The sequence below is a fragment of the Daldinia decipiens genome (assembly GCF_022478715.1).
Source record: "Daldinia decipiens strain CBS 113046 unplaced genomic scaffold F4813scaffold_58, whole genome shotgun sequence".
NCBI classification, from domain to species: domain Eukaryota; kingdom Fungi; phylum Ascomycota; class Sordariomycetes; order Xylariales; family Hypoxylaceae; genus Daldinia; species Daldinia decipiens.
The window spans coordinates 87,922-107,480 of NW_026054601.1; the positions used below are offsets into that span (position 1 = coordinate 87,922).

At 47.7% G+C, this 19,559-nt stretch overlaps 7 protein-coding genes and 1 non-coding gene across 8 annotated transcripts; 3 read left to right on the forward strand and 5 right to left on the reverse strand.

The window, feature by feature from the left end:
* Nucleotides 1–103: 103 nt before the first annotated feature.
* F4813DRAFT_t142 lies at nucleotides 104–197 on the reverse strand. The gene has a single exon. It is a non-coding gene; the product is annotated as a tRNA-Arg (tRNA).
* An 872-nt stretch (nucleotides 198–1,069) lies between these two features.
* F4813DRAFT_376707 (tryptophan synthetase) lies at nucleotides 1,070–3,846 on the forward strand. Its single transcript, XM_049245154.1, has 4 exons — nucleotides 1,070–1,336; nucleotides 1,461–1,548; nucleotides 1,612–2,810; nucleotides 2,873–3,846. Exons 1-4 carry the CDS (start codon nucleotides 1,289–1,291, stop codon nucleotides 3,674–3,676), a joined length of 2,139 nt encoding a protein of 712 aa, XP_049094812.1. The 5' UTR covers nucleotides 1,070–1,288; the 3' UTR covers nucleotides 3,677–3,846.
* F4813DRAFT_376708 (uncharacterized protein) lies at nucleotides 3,847–5,026 on the reverse strand. The gene has a single exon (XM_049245155.1). The coding sequence runs from the start codon at nucleotides 4,842–4,844 to the stop codon at nucleotides 3,963–3,965; it is 882 nt and encodes a 293-aa protein (XP_049094813.1). The 5' UTR covers nucleotides 4,845–5,026; the 3' UTR covers nucleotides 3,847–3,962.
* Nucleotides 5,027–5,221: 195 nt separating this feature from the next.
* On the forward strand, nucleotides 5,222–6,747 carry F4813DRAFT_289388 (uncharacterized protein). Its single transcript, XM_049240602.1, has 2 exons — nucleotides 5,222–5,573; nucleotides 5,665–6,747. The coding sequence occupies exons 1-2, from the start codon at nucleotides 5,427–5,429 to the stop codon at nucleotides 6,637–6,639; spliced, it is 1,122 nt and encodes a 373-aa protein (XP_049094814.1). The 5' UTR covers nucleotides 5,222–5,426; the 3' UTR covers nucleotides 6,640–6,747.
* A 365-nt stretch (nucleotides 6,748–7,112) lies between these two features.
* On the reverse strand, nucleotides 7,113–8,809 carry F4813DRAFT_394300 (aspartate aminotransferase; the record flags this gene model as incomplete). Its single annotated transcript, XM_049247542.1, has 5 exons — nucleotides 7,113–7,562; nucleotides 7,630–8,279; nucleotides 8,376–8,426; nucleotides 8,556–8,598; nucleotides 8,687–8,809. 5 exons carry the CDS (start codon nucleotides 8,807–8,809, stop codon nucleotides 7,113–7,115), a joined length of 1,317 nt encoding a protein of 438 aa, XP_049094815.1.
* Nucleotides 8,810–9,061: 252 nt separating this feature from the next.
* F4813DRAFT_289342 (uncharacterized protein) lies at nucleotides 9,062–10,140 on the reverse strand. Its single transcript, XM_049240601.1, has one exon. The coding sequence runs from the start codon at nucleotides 10,014–10,016 to the stop codon at nucleotides 9,483–9,485; it is 534 nt and encodes a 177-aa protein (XP_049094816.1). The 5' UTR covers nucleotides 10,017–10,140; the 3' UTR covers nucleotides 9,062–9,482.
* Nucleotides 10,141–14,909: 4,769 nt separating this feature from the next.
* Nucleotides 14,910–15,949, forward strand: F4813DRAFT_289416 (uncharacterized protein). The gene is made up of 2 exons (XM_049240603.1): nucleotides 14,910–15,077; nucleotides 15,131–15,949. Exons 1-2 carry the CDS (start codon nucleotides 15,063–15,065, stop codon nucleotides 15,707–15,709), a joined length of 594 nt encoding a protein of 197 aa, XP_049094817.1. The 5' UTR covers nucleotides 14,910–15,062; the 3' UTR covers nucleotides 15,710–15,949.
* Nucleotides 15,950–16,200: 251 nt separating this feature from the next.
* F4813DRAFT_289423 (general substrate transporter) lies at nucleotides 16,201–18,621 on the reverse strand. The gene is made up of 3 exons (XM_049240604.1): nucleotides 16,893–18,621; nucleotides 16,602–16,820; nucleotides 16,201–16,541 (listed from the first exon to the last, which is right to left on the reverse strand). The coding sequence occupies exons 1-3, from the start codon at nucleotides 18,035–18,037 to the stop codon at nucleotides 16,286–16,288; spliced, it is 1,620 nt and encodes a 539-aa protein (XP_049094818.1). The 5' UTR covers nucleotides 18,038–18,621; the 3' UTR covers nucleotides 16,201–16,285.
* Nucleotides 18,622–19,559: the final 938 nt, after the last annotated feature.

A 19,559-nucleotide genomic window follows, 5' to 3' on the forward strand; every position in this document is an offset into this window, starting at 1 on the left:
AAAGGTCAGTATCCTGACTCGGGAGCAGCCCATAAAAAAAGGTTTTTTTTAAGGTATGATAGTAATAGCACTATAAGTGTAAGTAAGGCAAAAAAGATACACACGAGCTCAGCAGGGATCGAACCTGCAATCTTTAGAGGGCGGAGAATCCAAGGATGGAACCGAAATCTAACGCCTTACCATTAGGCCATGAACCCCATTGGTGTTGATGGGGCTTTGTGTTCGCAAACTAGCTTTATATCCAACATCCGGTTTGTGCTCGACCGAGTTAAGTAGTAGACCTATTAAAAAGCCGAAAAATCTAACTCCTTATTCAAGGTACACGTTTGCCTGTATGCCGGCTGGTCGGCCACCATGACCTAGGTATATATTACAACAAAACTACTTCAACAACCACATACGACCATAAGATCTGGAAAGCTCGGGATCCCGTCCGCTCTCCCCTCGATAAACCAGTTACTGCCGGATTAGTAGTTGGGTCGGTGACGACCAGCGAATCCCTGGTGTTGTATGTTTTTTGTTTCTTTTTTTCCTATTTCTTTTCGTTAAGCCTTCAACTTATCTGTGTGGATGGGTATACCCGTCTTTCCCTTTTTTATTATCTAGCCAATTGTATTATTATTATTATGGGTTGGAGGTTACCTTTTGTAAGGCTGCGTAATAGATATGATAGTTAGGTACTGTAGTCATAGAGCAATTTGGTTCTATCAAGTCTATCAAGTCTGGGTATTTAGAGATTGTAGGCAGTTGTACGAAGTAATGAAAAATGATTCGTTTTGGATAAATAACTAAATACCTTATGTACATAAATACTACGTACTTCATAGAGTGGCGTTATGACTCAATCAATCTGGTTGGTCCCTTGCATTTTTTTACCTTTACTAGGGGCCGGCCCACCTCTTCGGGAAGCGGCAAACAGGGATAATTGGAAGTACACACAAGGGTGCTGTATTGTACATCACCTGCAATATGCTAGGTTAGGTACTTGGATACATAACGTAGTGGGATGGCGGGGTTAAGATAGAAAAATGATTCACCCCTCCGATTATCGCTTTAGGAAAATATCTGTATATGGCATAACGGAAATACACATATCTATCCATTTTGAGGTACCGACCCTCAAGAACTCCGGTCAAGAACTCCAGTCAAGAACATCTTTCGTTTTGACTCAGACCTTCAGACCTTCCAACCTCAACTCTCTCTTATAAAGAGTCAATCTCCAACTTTGTCCCTACGAGTTATCTCTGTCTCTCGCTTCTCTTAACCCAATTGACTCGGCTTGCGCAACATGGAGGCTCTCAAACAGACATTCAAGCGCTGCAAGGCAGAGAAGAGGGTATGATCCAATTTATTACTTGACTTTTTCTTCTTTTTTTTTTTCTTGCGCTATGTATACGCTATGCATACATATATGATTATATTTCCCACTTAACTAACAACTAACTAACAACTACGCATAGGCTGCCTTGGTGACATATGTCACTGCCGGTTATCCCAAACCTGAGGACACTCCTGATGTCTTGGTAGGAATGCAAAGAGGTGGCGCCGGTATGTTGTGGCAAATAGACAGATCTAAGATGAGCGCAGACGCCAGTAACTAACAAAATACAGATGTGATCGAGCTTGGTGTACCCTTCACAGACCCTATCGCCGACGGCCCGACGATTCAGACCGCGAACACTGTCGCTCTCGACAATGGTGTCACTATTAAGTCCACTCTCGGCATGATTCGCGAGGCCAGGTCTAAGGGATTGACTGCCCCAGTTTTGTTGATGGGCTACTACAATCCCTTACTCAGCTACGGCGAGGACGCTTTACTACGAGATTGTCAAGAGGCCGGCGTCAATGGCTTCATCGTCTGTGACCTCCCTCCCGAGGAAGCCGTATCCTTTCGAAAACTATGCAGCAGGGGAGGCTTATCCTATGTGCCCCTGATTGCGCCCGCGACGTCTGACACTCGTATGCGAATCCTCTGTGCCCTGGCCGATTCTTTTATATATGTCGTATCCCGCATGGGTGTGACAGGTGCTCTGGGTACCCTCAATGCCAACTTGCCCGACTTGCTCCAGCGAGTTAAGAAGTATAGTGGCGACAAGCCTGCCGCTGTCGGATTTGGCGTGTCGACACGGGAGCATTTCCAATCTGTCGCTTCTATTGCCGATGGTGTCGTTATAGGCTCACAGATCATCACGACCTTGCAGAAGGCTGAGAAGGGCAACGGTGCTAAAGTTGTTGAGGAGTACTGTGCCTATGTAAGTGGACGAGACTCTCAGGAGACAACCCGAGAAGTCGGCGTAATCGAGGCTATCAGTGCGGCCAAAGAGCCCAGCGGCGAGGATGTAACGGTCAACGGCGTAATTACAGAGCATGACGATGCCGCGCTAGTAGCTCAACTTGCTGCGCTTCATGGCAAGATCCCTGAGCGGTTTGGCGAGTTTGGCGGCCAATACGTGCCAGAGTCGCTCATGGACTGCTTATCTGAGTTGGAGGAGGGCTTCAATGCCATCAAGGACGACCCTAAGTTCTGGGAGGAATACAGATCCTACTACCCTTGGATGGGCAGGCCCGGCCAGCTACACTTGGCCGAGCGGCTTACGGAACACGCCGGAGGTGCTAACATCTGGCTAAAGCGGGAAGATCTAAACCACACCGGATCTCATAAGATCAACAACGCTTTAGGGCAGCTTCTGCTGGCGAGACGGCTAGGGAAAACGAAGATTATTGCTGAGACTGGTGCTGGACAGCACGGTGTTGCAACTGCCACAGTCTGCGCCAAGTTTGGCATGGAATGCACAGTCTTTATGGGTGCCGTAAGTTATCTTTTACATGAATGCAGCATCTGACTCGCAGTAAAGCTCACAATATAATTTAGGAAGATGTCCGCCGTCAAGCATTGAACGTATTCCGAATGCGGCTGCTCGGTGCCAAGGTTGTCGCCGTCGAAGCTGGCAGCAAGACTCTACGAGACGCCGTCAACGAGGCGCTCCGCTACTGGGTCGTCCATCTTGAGGATACCCACTACATCATCGGATCAGCTATTGGTCCTCACCCCTTCCCTACCATAGTCAGAACCTTCCAGTCAGTCATCGGCACCGAGACAAAGGCACAAATGCTCGAAAAGAAGGGGAAATTACCCGATGCCGTTGTGGCTTGCGTTGGTGGAGGCAGCAACGCTGTTGGCATGTTCTATCCCTTTTCCAACGATCCTAGTGTCAAGCTTCTAGGCGTAGAAGCCGGCGGCGACGGCGTGAACACTACCCGTCACTCGGCTACGTTGACCGGAGGTACCAAGGGTGTCCTACACGGCGTTAGGACGTACGTGCTGCAAAACGAGTTCGGACAAATCTCAAACACACACTCGGTCTCGGCTGGTCTGGACTACCCGGGTGTTGGTCCCGAACTATCGTCCTGGAAGGATTCGGAGAGGGCCAAATTCATCGCCGCTACCGACGCCGAAGCATTTATTGGGTTCAGACTTATGAGCCAGCTAGAAGGTATTATACCCGCACTCGAGTCGGCCCACGGCATTTACGGAGCTATCGAGCTGGCTAAGACGATGAAGAAAGACGAGGATGTGGTCATATGTCTTAGCGGAAGGGGTGACAAGGATGTACAGAGTGTCGCGGAAGAGCTGCCTAAGCTAGGCCCCCAGATCGGATGGGATTTGCGTTTCTAAATGGTAAGGGTTATTTTCTAGGGTTGATCGAGAATGGACAACCTTTACGAAGCTCTTAGACTCGGCGTTGGATGGCGTGGAGGGTCCCTAAAATGTGAAAATAATATGATACATGGTATTGGGCGATATATAGGTGTGCGCATCTTGATGCATTTCGTACAAATTAATATACACGGTACAATGCCATATCTTTTGTATCTTGTCTCTTGTTTTTCCACCTTTGCGCCTTGCGACACTTGAGCTTTTGAACACCCTTGAATTCGTGAAGCTAGTAAAATAAGCCGTATCATGCCCCAGGTGCCTTGTTGTCGCCGCTGGGTTTCTCAACATCCTCAGTAGTCTCCCTAGTCTCCCTAGTCTCCCTAGCCTCTCTAGCCTCTCTAGCCTCTCCAATCGCCTCTCCGTCTTCCTTGATGATCAAGTCCTCGCCATCCTTTACCGGCCCTATGACAAACTCGTCGCCGCGCTCTAGCATACCGTCGACCTCACTCAGCACAGCCTCAGACGTAACGCCGTCGGCAACTAACTCGCCGGGAAGCGTCTCCCCGCCATCTTCCTTCTTGGGCGGCAGACCCAGGGCGGCGCGCTCGCGGGCGAAGCGCTCGCGTATAGCAGGGGTCTGCATGATCTTCCAGCGGAGGGCCCAGCCGGCGGGGCCGAGGTCCTTGATGCGGCGGGCCTTGGAGCCGAGGAGGTACTCGTCGATGCCGCCGAGGCGGTCGACGGTCTTGAGGACGCCGGTGGTCAGGCGGGTGCGCACGAAGGCGCCCAGGCTCGGGGACCACAGGCGCTTGGTGTGCCGGTTCGGCAGCCAGGTGGTGCGGGACTTGTTGCCGTGGTCCGGGGCGACGACGTTGCCGAAGCGGATCTTGGAGCCGGCGAATAGGCCCTCGTTGGCCTGCTTGTAGGTCCGGAACCGGCCGTACGGGTATGCGGGGACTTTGTCCGCGGGCACGGTTAGGTGGGAGGGTTTTTGCCGGGGGGTTGGGGGGGTGCTGCTGAAGGCGCGGAGGGCTGTTGTTGTTGTTGTTGCTGCTGTTGCTGCTGCTGCTGCTGCTATTGTTGTTGTTGTGCTGGGTATTCGCTGGGAGGAGGTGCTGGAGGATATGTGGGATGTAATCGTGGAGAGACGGCATGGCGACGGCGCCGAGAGTCGTATTGGCGCCATGGTGTGTTTCGGCCGGTTGGCTGTATGATTGGCAGCGCTTATATTGAGAGCTATGCTATTACGACGGCGACATGGATATTTGAGAAAAGCTGGCGTCGGCCTTTTAGCGGTGGAATTGACACCGGATTTAGTGGTGGATGTTGGATTGATTGATTGATTGTAAGGTATAAGTATTCCCGAGCTTTAGCTTTTTGGAATTGAAGATTTGCAGATAACTTTCTTTGGTTCATAATGCGCTATATACCGATATGTAAATAAGTACTGTAGCGCTTTAGAAGGTATATGCATATATCCATTCTATGAGTGTCTGCATAGAGCAATTGAAGTCATGTGGCAGCGCTCCACGTTCGCGATTTCCTTATTCTTATCGACCGCGGGGTTCACCGCCCAAGTACCCAGTACATGAGGCATGCGCATGTATGTAGGTATTATTCAGTTCTAACCTTACTACATAGGTACCTACATGTAGGTAGTTTAGTGGAACTTGAATCGCAAAAATATAACAAGTCAACAATAATCTAATCTATACCTTCCAATTGCTATTAGGCACTGCGCCTCTAACAAAACCAACAAAAAACCACAATGCTTCCCCCCTTAGACGAAGCCGTCCTCAAGCAGAACCCCAACTTCGATCGTCTCTACAAGACCCTCACCGGCTCTCTTCTCAATCCCGACGGCTCGACACGGAGCAACGACCCGGCAGCTAAGAAGCGGGATGCCGTGCACAATGTACGTTCAAGTCGGACGCCTTCCAGCAAATACAAATGTACTTATAATAAGTCAATTGACTAACATAAGTTCTCATATCTACCTAATATAGGAACTTAAAGCCTACCGCCTCAAGGCCACAAAACAACATCTCCTCCGCCGCGCGATAGCAGCAGCAGCCAGTCCCGAACCAAGCACGAGCACGAGCACGAGCACGAGCAGCGCCGCTTCATCTAAACTACAACCGCAACCGCAACCACAATACCTATCCCAGCCAAATCGACGAACAAGACCAAGACCCCAAACACAAACTTCCACCGCATCCCAAGCCCCTCCCCCCGAAATCCTCGATCTCCTCCTTCTACTCCCTCCTTTCCTCTCCAACCCAACCTCCCTATCACCCCCGGCCCTCACCCTCCTCCTATCCCGCCCTCCGTTCTCCGACCTCCCCTCTCTCTTCCCCATCCTAACCGCCACTCTATCCAACACCCTATTCCGCCAAGCCAACTCCCTAGCCCGCGTGCTCAACCCCCACACCAACCCCTCCTACATCCACCGCTCCGTCCCAGCCGTCGCCTCAACAACCACCGCCTTACTATCCACCATATCCAGTTCCGCGCTTGCGCTGTCGCTTGCCCGCCAGCGCGCCGCGTACGACTTAACGACGCATCTGGCGCGACACGCTGCCATCCTAGCCCAGCTCATCCGCGTGCTCGAGTCGAAACACGGTCCCGCCGCGCGGTCCGCCGAGCTACGGGCCGAGGAGGCCAATCTTTCCGTGCGTGTCTGGGCCCTTGCCGCCGAGGCCCTGCTCTGGGACACCCGACGCGCCGTGTACCCTCCCGAGGCGAGGCATGCCTTGACTAATTATAAGCGACACTTGGGTGATGCGCGGATGCGCCTTGCTGATACCCTGCGTGTGCGCCAAGCAGAACTAAAAGACTACGGAGTGATGCCTGCCGAGAAAGGGGGGCATGATGGAGAACCGAGCAGCAAAGAGCGGACGATGCGCGAGATGGCTAGGGTATGGCGTGAGATGGAGTCACGGCTTAATGAAGTCAAGGGTGATTTGGATCGATTGAAATAATCCATTTACCTAATCCCCAACCCCAACGCGCTACTTTCTTCTTGGTTATTCCGAAGCAGGCCAGTCTGTTGATCACAGGCATAATGAACATTTCAAGCGCTATTATTTCGTCAGTAATATCATATCGTAATGAATTCCATTTGTGTAGGTATCTAGTGGTGGTATCACAAGCATCGGCAGTCTACCGTCCATCATTCGGTGAGACAACCCAAGTAGATGCAAAAGACAGGAAGGGGGGAAATAGCAGAGATGTATCAAGAATACCACACCGTTGTCATTCAGAGGAATATCGTAATGAACAGGTGCTTTTACCAACCAATCCATCCATTTAGGTCATTTATCTATCTCGTACCATCATATCGGGTATGGTGCTTTTTTTTTACCTTTTCCCCTCGAAATATTCACATCGTACAGAACATTCCCCGTGTGCAAAATTTCCAGCTTTCTTCACTCAAGTAGAAAAGGAGGTCAGCTTAACCCTTGACCTTGTAAATAGCCTCGGCTAGACGTCCGACATTGTCGGATGTGATGCCAGCGACGCTAATACGACCATCCTTTGTGGCATAGACGCTATGCTCCTTGGCTAGCTTCTCCATGGAGGCGGCATCGAGGCCGGTGTAAGCAAACATGCCGATCTGCGAAGTGATATGGCTCCAGTCATGAGCACTGCCGAGCTTCTCAAGGTTTTCCTTGAGGAGGGCACGCATTGAAATGATACGGTCGGCCATGCCCTTAACCTCACCTAGCCACTGCTTGTTAAGGGCCGGATCGTTGAGGATCTCAGATGCGATACGTGCACCGTGGAGAGGAGGATTCGAGTATAGGGGTCGGATAATGATCTTGACCTGAGACTCGAGGCGCTTCTTCTCCTCAAGTGACGAGGCAACGATGGAGAAGGCACCTACACGTTCTCCGTAGAGACCCTAGTTCCATCCGCGTTAGCCAAGCCACGGTGCTTCAAATAGGCGGAGAGGAAAATAGCTGACGTACCATATTCTTAGCAAAGCTTTGCGCCAGGCAGATGTCATGGCCTTGTTCGACAAAGTGTCGTACGGCGAAGGCATCCTTGTTTGTATCACCGCTGGCGAAACCCTGGTAGGCCATATCAAAAAAGGCATAGTGGCCTTGAGCCTTGACGGCATTGCTAATCTCCTTCCACTGCTCGGTGGTAGGGTCGACACCAGTCGGGTTGTGGGCGCAAGCGTGGAATAAGAATATGCTTCCTTTGGGAGCGGCCTTGATGTCCGCTAGCATTCCTTCAAAGTCCAAACCGATGGTTTTCTTGTCATAGTAGCGGTATTGCTCAACCTTGAGACCAGAGTCGTGAAATACTGCTTTGTGGTTGGCCCACGAAGGAGTTGGGATGTAGATGGTCTTGTCGCCCGGGTAGAAGCGAGACAGGAAGGCAGCGGCGATGCGCAGAGCTCCAGTGCCAGAGATAGACTGAGTGATGACCAGACGTTCAAGAGCAGATGAGCCCTTGCCATAAGCCAGCTCAGCGGCTGCCTTGGTAAACTCGGGAAGGCCGGTGATGCCGAGATATTCCTTATTTAAGCGCTTCGCGACGATCTTGTCCTCGGCGGCACGGACGGAGGGGAGCACATAAGGCTTGCCTTGGTCATCTCGGTAGGCACCAACACCTGAAGAGGACTGTTAGTATTCGGGGAGTATTGACGTCCGCCTTGACCATTGGGATATAGGGAGCGCAATGGGAAATCAAAGAATGCCTAACATACCTAGGTTGATCTTCTTCTCAAAGGAGTCGGCCTTGAAAGCTTCGGTGATACCTGCACAAGGTAAGCAGAATGACTCCAAGCTTTAATTATCAATATTAAGAGAGAAGTATATACCAAGAATAGCCTGGTGAGTAGTAGGAAAGCTTTCTGTTAGCTATTTGCTAAAAACGAGGTCTTTACGAATCCGAGATAAATCCGCAGCAAAGACGTTGAAACTCACATCCTACATATTCATTCCAGCGTTAGCATTTCTCATTCGTTTGTTATAGCTTCAATTAAGTTAGGAGCACAGGGCAATGAGAATAACGTACTGGAGGACCTTGAGGCACATTGGCCCAGGTGGACCCAGCTCTCGTAGCTTGGAAGGCAATAGCTGAGGTCGATCCTCGACGAGTTGCAGCTTGGCGAGCGGCGATGCGGAGTGCGGGAAGCATGGTGAAAGAGGTATTTTATCGGAGATTGAGGATGATAAAAGGGAAAGAAAGGTAAAAGAAGAACAACAACAAGAAACTCAAGATTTCACAAATGACAGATGGTTACCTAAAGTCCGAAGTTAGGAAATAATAAGTTGTGTGAGTAAATTTTAACCTAGATGGTTTGGGAAAGTTGTCGAACGATGTCGGATCCTAATAGAGAATTAATTAGCTGATGGAGAATTAGCTCAGGGACCGGGGCTGCTTGCTATTTCCAGGTCAGATCAAGTTTAAGTAAGTCGCGACCCGACAAAGCTGTAAAGGACCTGGCAATTGATTGGCACATCACCTAAAGTTACCTAAAGTTACCTAAAGTTACTTCTTTGCCCAGATAACAGTTCCTTCCCCAGGTTTTTCAGCGCTGCTTAATTATTAGCGCACCAATACCTATCCCCAGTTGAGATCCACTACTCCGAATCGGCTTATTCCCGGCTGATCATCCAAGCCCCGTCCCCCGGCGTTCTCCTTTATCAGATCCGAATAAGCCGATGAAGGGCTGATCCACGATGCATCTAGGGAAGCCACAGTATTGATATCTCAACCCGTCTTCCACATATCTCATACAGGGCGTGGATCTTAGTTATCAAATGACATCATATCATTATTCATGCCTCATACAAACAACCCTCATTCCTCAATGCGCTATGCCTGCTTCGGAGATTCCCCAGATGCTATCACATCTACTCTCCATATTGGATCTTCTTCCGGCCATATTTCCGTCGTGATCTCCCCCGCCTAATTGCTCATTCTCTACTGTGTCATCTATCGTTATTGAACTTCTCTCGCTAAAAAACGTGTATCGTTCTGAATGGCCCGGTGGTAGCGGCCACTGTCGACTATCCCAGACGTCTTCATCGCTGTTGAATATGGATGCAGGGACGTCGACGGAACCCCTTGTATCTCCCCATATCGAGCTTCGGATGGTATCAGCGGCTGAGTTTCTAGGCTCATTGGTACTGCCTTGCTCTATCTGAGACACCGTACTATCTGATGATGTTCCTATCTCACGCTTCGGTATCTCTTTGATGTCGCGCCGCTGCTGCCGCCGTCGTATCACATAGCAGCGCACTGCTACTAGAACGGCGATTAGGAACGTCGCCGCCGTCACCGTTGATGCGACGATGGCTATGATCTGCCCCGTGCTAAGGCCAGCTTCGTTCGATGACATATCAGGTACAACCAAAAGCTTTTGAGCGCTGCCAGGGTGGAGGTGTTAATATAAGGTTTCTTTTAAGCCGACTCTCAACGTTGCGGTCCTCTCGTTTGCGGTATCGAAAGGCTAAGGTATGACAAGATGATAAACTCGCTATCAGGGCCTCATTTGACAAAGGGCCTGCCCGTAGACGTAGGAAATGTGGCGATCTGCTCTTGAATGGTATGGTTATTAACGCAAGTGAAATATAGACTACCTAGTCATGGGTAGTATAAATCTAATTTTGCTCAGGATAACATGTAGCTTAGGTAGGTACCTGATAGGTAATGCAATCGTCGTAGTTGAACCAGACAGTTGTAGAATTAAATTTTTGCGTTCTGCAGACCTCAAGTCTGGTATTCGATTATGGCCAAAACTCGATAGATATTTGTTCTCAAAGCTGACTGTGTCCATGCTATTATACACCAGAGGCAAATGGGATATAGTTTGCGAGTAAGCCACCACGTGTTTGGAGACGTCTCATAATGGGAATAACAAAGATAGCCAGGTGCTCTACACGCCCAAACTAACAATGGTCTCGGCGGGGGATTGAGAGAGAAATATAACCTAGACTCATGGTGGCCCAGAGACTGACACACTCTGAAAACAATGCATGTTTATCATAGAGTGATGTAGGATGTAGTAAGGGAGGATTCGCGGGGAGGATGAAGAATCGATCGACTTGATATCAGCTGCCATGTGCGTATGATGGCACAGATCTAGGCCTCAGCGGGTGTAACAATCATACGGCTACAGCGGGAACCAATGCAGGTTGGGAAATCTCTCAATTGCCTTGGATATAGGGGGCTAGTCTATCTAACAAATGTCGACATCGCGACTGGGCCGCAATGTGGCATAAGGTCGTCTGTAGCGACAATAAGCTCATCGCAACCCACCATAGCCATGATCCTGAAATTCGATTAATCTCTCGTAAGCTTGAAATCGCCGCTCGGTAAGGAGATATGTCAAAGACTGCGGTGGCGTAACCTGGCGTAACCTTATTAATTTATTGCTTAGTTATAGATAGTTATTTCATACATACATAATAATGGCCAGTATACGAGGTAGTATTCAACTTATCAGAAGTAGAGGGCGTATTTTGCACATAATATATATTTTGCCGTGTGCCTGGGGAATTTGTGGAGGATACCTAGAAGCACAACTTATTTCCTACGACTTTTCCGGTGAGTAGTGAGTACTGCTATTTTGTACGGAAGCCAATCAGGATCTGCGTTATGATCACGGTTACTTCTTGAGGGAAGCAGAAAGGTAACATACAAGACATTCTGCTGTAACCCAACATGAATCCTACCGGCCCCCCCAACCAAACAGCGTTCAGGGGATTTGGCCAACAGCTGCTACCACATAAATGAAGTTCCCATAACGGCTGTTTTTCAAGTCGTAAATGTTCGACAGCCTCGTAGGTTTCAGATTTGGTTGGCCTAGATTCATCCAGACTCTTTATTTATAAGAATGCGAGACGCGCCCCCAAATTCTTACCCAGTACGCCTGGCGTAGGTAATTTACTTCACTGCGGTCCTTCTGCAAGTCATCTTTATTGGCCATGCGACGCAAGTTTTAGTTGTATGTAGTTAGTAGTAAATATCATCTTTTCCCCGTAAGCAAGTTTTGGGTTAAGCGCCTCTTGCTTTAAAGTAATCTGCCTCGTTGTAAGCCTTAAACTCTCAGCTTTCTAACGATACCACGCTTATTTCGAGAGGCTCAAGCGTTATACCGCAATGTGGACAGAGACGGGATTATTTATAGTAGCATCAAGTATATTGCCTTAGTAACATCGAGCAGCTAGGTAGCTTAAGATTGTAAATACAACTTAATTCTTCGAGTACTAATAGAGCAAGCAGGAGAGGGTAAAAATTAAGGTGTCAATATTGCATTAGATACTATTATAACTAAATATTGAGAAACCTCGTAATGTAATCGATATCAACAAAAGATACAAAGCCAAGACCTGGAGGGTTCTTTTATGGTCGGAGGGAGGTAGCCTTACCTGTTAGGACTTCAAGGGCCAAAATCAATTAGCTGGATTGAATATGAGAAACCGACTGTGGAATTAGCTACTGATATGATTCATCCTATTATTACCTAGGATCAATGCTCAAAGATACTTAATCTACCTACTATGAGAGCTTAACATGTTACGTGGTCACAGGTGACAGCCTATATTCCCTAATTTGCCCAATGTTGGATACTTTTGTCGGTGTTTTCACACCAGCCACGTTGCCACGGCATTGCTATCCGTTTATAGTACACCTAGTGATGGCATCTTATCCGTAGTATGTTGTACAAGAAAGGAATAATCGCGATCTTCTTTCATTGCCTCTCTAACCTAGGTTAGTTAGCTCGAAAGATACTAATAGAGGCTTCGCTCACTACCATTGAGTAAAAATATGAGAAATTATTGCCATTACTAGTTTAGTAGCCCTGTAAAATGAGACGAATAAGATTCATTCTAGTGGGCATCGCCAATATCAAATATTTTTTTTACAGATCCCGGGGCTTGTTCCGTCGTAGCAGTATCCGTTGCTTAAAATGTAAAACCCCCCCCAGCCTTGTCAAACCAACATGCGTATGACTCACGTACATGAATACTACGAACATTTCGATATTTTGGAATGGCGTGTTAAGTCGCAAAAAAGAGATGAGTACCTACACAGGCTTTACATTGTCCTGCCGAAGCTTGTATTTCAGTAGCATTATCCTGGCTAACCCTGAACTTCTAGAAAATTGGGACGGCATGATGTTGTGTAACTGATAATCAGGGCTAATTTCTTATTCTTTCGTTGGCTGTAACAATCATCCTTAGAACGCTGTCTGATTGTTAAATCAGTGGCTGGTAAAGCTACTCACCATTCACCATATCCACAGTATATTCATATAGAGGTATATTTTCTCTACGCGTGTTCAACGATTACTACCTAACGATACGCGCTAAACATGTGTGGCCTAAATTTGCCCCTGAAAATAAAATAAAAATACAGGATATGTCTCTACTTGTTTCTTAATTGCAAAGTCAGCATCTTACCGCCATGGGAATTCATACACACGGGAAAAGTAGCAAAAAGTAGCAAATCCAAGAAGATCAATGAGAACGTAAGCTACTTAAGCGTGCTTTATATACTGTAGCTTAGTCACCTATCCCTAGAGCCGGCATGTAGGGTGTTGGCAATCTACCCGCTGGGAGAGGTGGCACACCCCTTTTTCTGGGCACCAACGGCACTATCTAATCATCACGCAAGACCTAGAACTAATAATAAGGTACATTCTACGCGTTTGCGCAGTTCCTTATTTTTTTTTTTCTCCATTGAAGTTTCTTAGTTGCTTGCCTCAAGGGAGCACCGGCTAACCCATCCAAGGCATCATCGATCTTAATATCGTTTAAAACATATAAACCAATTACTTTGCAGATTGCTACATGGTGTCATGTTTAAATTACTCAGAGAGAAAGGCAAGTTTCCCTTGTCTAGACCTAGGCGCATTTACAAATACGTATGTTGATACGGCCCGACATATGACTTAATGTTACTGCGGAAATGCTGCCATATTGCTGTAACTCGTACACAAGTCGGAGAGTATGTACCATGTAAGCCAAGCGAGTTGTACTGTAAGTCATTTGTCATTTACTCAACTACTATCATATGAACCTCTAAATTTATGTGTGTTGTTGAGTTAGAATTGGCCCAGTATTAGTCCCCGAGGAGGATGATCCGAATGTTCGAACCAGGATAGTGACACAACTCTTCGTCACAAGCTCACCCAGCGCCATAACGAGGGCGATTTCATTGCAATGGCTCCAAAAAGTACCATGCAGCCACGTCAGTCATTAAGACTTACATAACCATCACTTTCGTTCACCCTGTAAGGATACATACGGTGGCTCTTTGGCGATCCGTACACGTAGCCTACCCTAGGTAGGTATGTTATACATCACCGGGCCGGAAAATGGCGTTGTATTTCTATATGTCTTCGAAGGATTTGTGACAGCCAAGATCTAGTCTACAGGCCACGAAGGTAGGATAGCTGGGACATTGGCCCCTTCCACTTCCCCTTCCTTGCTCAGGTTATTTGATTGCTACGTTAATCCCATACACAATGTAGACCGCCATTAACCGGGCTTGTACCTACCGTGGCCAAATGGTGTATGATATGAATACCGAGCTAAGACAATCCCAGCAGTTAGAAAGAAGCCTTGCCTAAGCCCCGATGTTGATAGCTGTTTCGTCGGCTTGCAGAGAAAATATGTCTGTTTAACAACGACTAACCAAATCATATAGCATATCCAGCCCATAAAAAACAAATCAGTATGAGGCCGTATGAGGCCATTTCAGAATTAAAGGCCAAGAGCTTGACCTAGTATTATTTCAGCTCGTATGCTTTTAGGTATAGCATTGACACCTGTCACGCATACATGTAAGGATCTCATTCGGTAGCATTGTAACAATATGAACGGGTAGCTGCATGAGTTCAATGTGACAATAAAGCTATAACTCTCAATGAAACTGGCGAGTGCCAATAGCTTTCTGCACCTCGTGGATCTTGGTACGTAGCCAGTTTATAATTTTTCTATCTTCTTCCTTGGCCAGGGTGGGAACTGATCAGCAGTTGCCCTTAGCTGCATAGAACAAATCATCTTGGGCCTAGAAACATGCTCATCCGACGTTTATTATTTTTTGATAGGGGGTTACAGGAGCTTGGATCATAACCACCCAGGGACAATGGCGTCGAAAGGTCCCCCCCCCATCCTTCGAAGATAACCGAATCGGATATTACTACATGAGATATGACTTATCACACTTCCCACCTCGTAACTGTGGGAGGGTAAATTGATGAAGATTTTCCTGGACCGATTGGGGTACTCTGGAGATGACTGACCATAAATATGCCCATAAACTATGCTGGAAGGACGGTGCTTAGGCAGGAATAATTGCAATCTGAAGAACGAAGACGCAGAATGAAGACGCAGACATCACGAGCTGAGGCAAATTCCAGTACGAGTACCTAGCCATGTCTGATCAAGCTGTGAGTTTAAGAAACTAATAGTATACCTTTTGGTTTGTGCTAATTCTCCCAAGGAGATTCTTCCCGGTAGAAGAAACCGACAGGGAAGCCATGAACAGCTTATTCAAGCCAACCCCAGCATGACCCCAGCAAGTAACGGGAGAGGACAACTTACTGTCGACACATCGATTCAAGACACCCTAGAAAGGGCAATTACCCTTGATAATACGAATCATAACTCAGATGAACACAAACTACCGTCTGAGCAGATGCATGAACCCGACAATCATAGAGCGCTTCGCGACGGCGACAACGAACGACTGACCCATTATGGGCATTCATACCTTGCTTGTGCCTCCTTCATACAGGCCTTCTCCGTCCAACAGCCCGCGAACGGTTCGATCGAAACCCAAGGGCCGACACCCACGCGTACAAACTTGCAGCAATACCTGCCTCAGCAGCTTATTGTCGGAAACTACGCTTTAGAATTCTGGAAAGCTGAGACTTTATACGACGGTCCTCTTCCAGTGATTCCTCAGCTCGCTGATCCTAGCTACTGGCTTCTTCAAGTAGAAACCAACAACGACCATAATAATCGGGAGAGTGACCTGGAGGCAGCAAGGAATGAAACTCGTAACGGGATTTACGAATAGGGGTATCGACTGGCCGAGCGTTGTCTACTATAAAAACTTTAGCTAATTCGAAGGCTTCTTGGGGTTGTTATAACTGAGTACTAAGAAGTTCGCTTCCAGGAGAAGCCTTTAAACTAGGTGGTTCGTGTATAGGTGGGAGGGCAAGTCAGTAGCCAGATAGTAAGAGCTCGTGACCCTCTTGAGGCTTTACAAATCTCCGAAGAGCTCCATTAATAATTTGAAGCTGGACGCCAATAAAATGTATTATTTCTTACATGCATCCTTTATTTCGCCGCAGCCCACTTCGTCGTTGTTGTATACTCCAGTTTTTCTGACCACATTTTCGCCTTACCTGCTAGCAATCAGCCCAATCCTTTCACAGTGCGAAAATAATAGCAAGGTAAATCAGTAACTAGACTATATAATACTAGGTTAGACCGTTATGAGGTGAATATTGAATGATTATTCAAATTCAAAAGATCTCTCTGGAGAATATGCCGCAAAACTTGGTAGGTACTGGTACTTTTGATATGTTCAAATTAAAATTAACTTATGCAGTCTATGCTATTTCTACAATCTATATTTCATTCTCGTTTTTTAAACGGTGGCGTGTTCTTTGTGAGTTGAACCCTCAGTAACACCTTCCGGCACTTTGCTGCCGTCCCAAGAACTAGACTTGATGGGGTTGACGTGAAGAAGATACATGGTGTCAATCTCTTCTAGGCTTCGGTCCTTGGTTTCCATCACGAAGAAGTAGACGATAAAGATGAGAGCCGCACAACAACCAGCAAACACGAAGCCGTAGAAATAGTCGATAGTGTCGGTAATGAATCGAGTGAAGAACGAAATCATGCTGTGTCATCTATTAGCATCTTACATAGGTATATATAGATCGTAGACGGGTTATACTCACAAATTCCAGAACCAATTAGAAGCGGTGGCCAAAGCCATACAAGGAGCCCTGTATCGAGAAGGGTAGAGTTCGGCGACAACAGTCCACACAAGCGGTCCCCAAGTCATGGCAAATGCAGCAATCGCAAGACAAGAGAATACAATCAAAGTTGAGCCGGCTTTGGGAGTGTTCATAGGGTTGGTCGAATCCAAAGCATAATGGCCGACGAAGGCGTAGACACTATGGTGACAAAGAGTTAGTTTCGATGAAAATACAACGAAGCTTCTGTGACGGAAGGGGGGAAAAACTTACAAGAAGCAGGCCATCATGCTAGCAGCACCGGCGATGAGCGCCTTTCTACGTCCAACCTTCTGCACAACGTATAGACCGACGATCGTAGTTGCGACGTTAACAGTTCCGAGGATAATTTGCGTGACGTAGCTGTCGCTGAGACCGGTTGACTTGAAAACCGTTGTACCGTAGTAGAAGAAGAAGTTGGCACCCGTCAGCTGCTGACCAGCTTGGAGTACTATACCCAGGAGAGTCCTGTAGAGCATCCTGGGTCCGGTAAATATCTCGATCCAGCTGGCTTTACCACTGGACCTCTCCTCATCTAGCTTTACCCGAATCTCAGTGATCTGATCGTTGACGCTGCGGTGGTGGGGGTCGACTCCAGCCAACTTGGCGATCGTCCTGCGTGCTTCGTCTTCTTGACCTTTGCGGTACGCGTGTCGGGGACTCTCGGGGAGAACAAGGATGCCGAGACACAGGACCAAGGACCAGAGGAAACCGAGACCGTTAGGAATACGCCACGATGCGCTCGATTGCATGTCGACAGTGCCCCAGTCGACCATGTAACTGGTCCAGATGCCGAGGGTGATGAAGAGTTGGTATGTCGATACTAGGACACCGCGGATGATGGCCGGGCTACTCTCGGACTGATACATAGGGACGAGAACGGAAAGGGCACCAATTGAGATACCGGTGACTAGACGACCGACGGCAAACTGTGCCCAGACCGTCTCGGACGATATCTCGATAACAATTCCGACGCAGGACCACAGAGCCGAAAGCGATATAGCCAAGCGACGGCCAATAATGTCGGCGAGTTGTCCGGCAATCAAGGCACCAAACAGGCACCCAACCGGGAGAAGACCGATGATCGTTCCTTGTCTCGCCGCGCTGAAAATGTATTCTCCGTTGTCCGCCCTTTCGCCGAAGCGCTGGGCGAAATCGTTCATGCTGAAGAAACCTGATATCTGACCGCTGACATATCCGAACATGAAACCTCCTATACTCGCGACGGCGCCGAGGAAGATTGCCATGAAGGTAACCCTCTGTTGCGCTACCGCCGAGGGTTCTAACCTCTGCTCCTGCTTGGTAGCAGAGCCTGCCGTGCTCGAAGTCCCGGCATGTGGTGCTTCCACCTGATCGGTGTGGTGTTTTAGGAATGGCATACTGTGTTGACTATGCTGTCCTGTCGATGATAATGTGTTGTTATTATTATTATTAGAGATGATGTATGAGTAACTTGTGTCAAGCTGAAGATAAGCTTGAGATGTGCGGGTTCTCTTTCAATATACATAGGGGTAGCCATGGCCTACGGTCTTATTTAAAGGTATTCGGTGTTCCCTGAACCTTGAAGAAACTCTACTATACGCAACAAACCAACTAAGACTAAAACTTCTTAACTTCTTTTTTTTTTTCTTTCCTTCCCCTGACCTCGGCCGCTGCGTCATCACCCCATCGAACTCGTGACGGCGTGTCGCGCGAGTCCTTACGTCGGGATAGGTACCAATGTCGATCGGCGGCCCCGGTGGAACCATTAGGTAGGGCACCCACATATATGGGCCCATCTCATGAGCAACTCACGTACATGCTGAACTGAAGAGCGGAGCTGCGGTTAGTCCCGACAGAGCCGCTCTCCGGCGGATCCGGCTTTCCTAGTTTTTTTATTAGCTTTTAACGAGCGCCGGATGCCGAGACCAACTTCGCCCCCTTAGGAAGAATGTGCACGCGCGAGTTTATACAGAATACCGATTATATTCTTACATGTCCCCGACTTGAACAATTGATTGAATTGATGTACTTATTCTAAAAAATTAGAGTTGATTGTCCTTAGTAAATCGAATTCTCGCTCATACGAGCATAACAGACTGCGTCATTGGATAACAAATCTTAAGGGGACTTTTTAGGCTGGCCGAGCAAGTACCGAGTCGGTCCTGTTGTGGATCCAAAGCGGCTCTGCCCTGGGTCTCGAGTTCAACAAAAACTTCTTATTTCTTTCTTTCTTTTTGCACCGTCGCCGAGGTGAGGAGACTATGGCCAAAGAAAATTAAGAGACAAGAAAAAAAAAAGAAGTTCATCTCCTGTTACCCCATGCGATAGAACGATGATATTGAAGCACCAGTGGTACGGCACTGTTAATACTATGGAGAGACCCCGCGCTATATCATAGTATTTTCTGGTCACATGCGTCTTTCTTTTCCAATCGAGACTTTTATTAAAATGGAAAGTATTAATTTTATTAATCTCGTCTTTCCACTTTTTTGCCCTCTACTTTGGTTCTTGTATCGTCTTCTACGTACCAGTGCCATTTTAATCCCCCCCAGCTTAGCTGCTTGGTCACGGGATATATACACAGTATCCTAGCGTTCCGATGGAACAATGAGAGAGTCTATTTAGAATGATCCCACTGTTCACATACATACAATGTAGTTCACCGTTCACCGTTCGATTGAAAGTTGGGGCTATCATATCACTAGTAAAGGAGAAAACATATCCCCGCATAAGTCCCAAACTTATATTCGGGCCTTCCATCGTAATAAAGCTGGGGATCACATCACCTCTCCTCACTAATAACCCCATTTTAGATCTGATCTCTGGGGGATAAGATAAAATGTAATGCAAAGCCGAGAGGGCACTGTCGTCAATAACTTCATCTAGTGTATACCTCGGCGGCCTAATATTCTCGTTCGT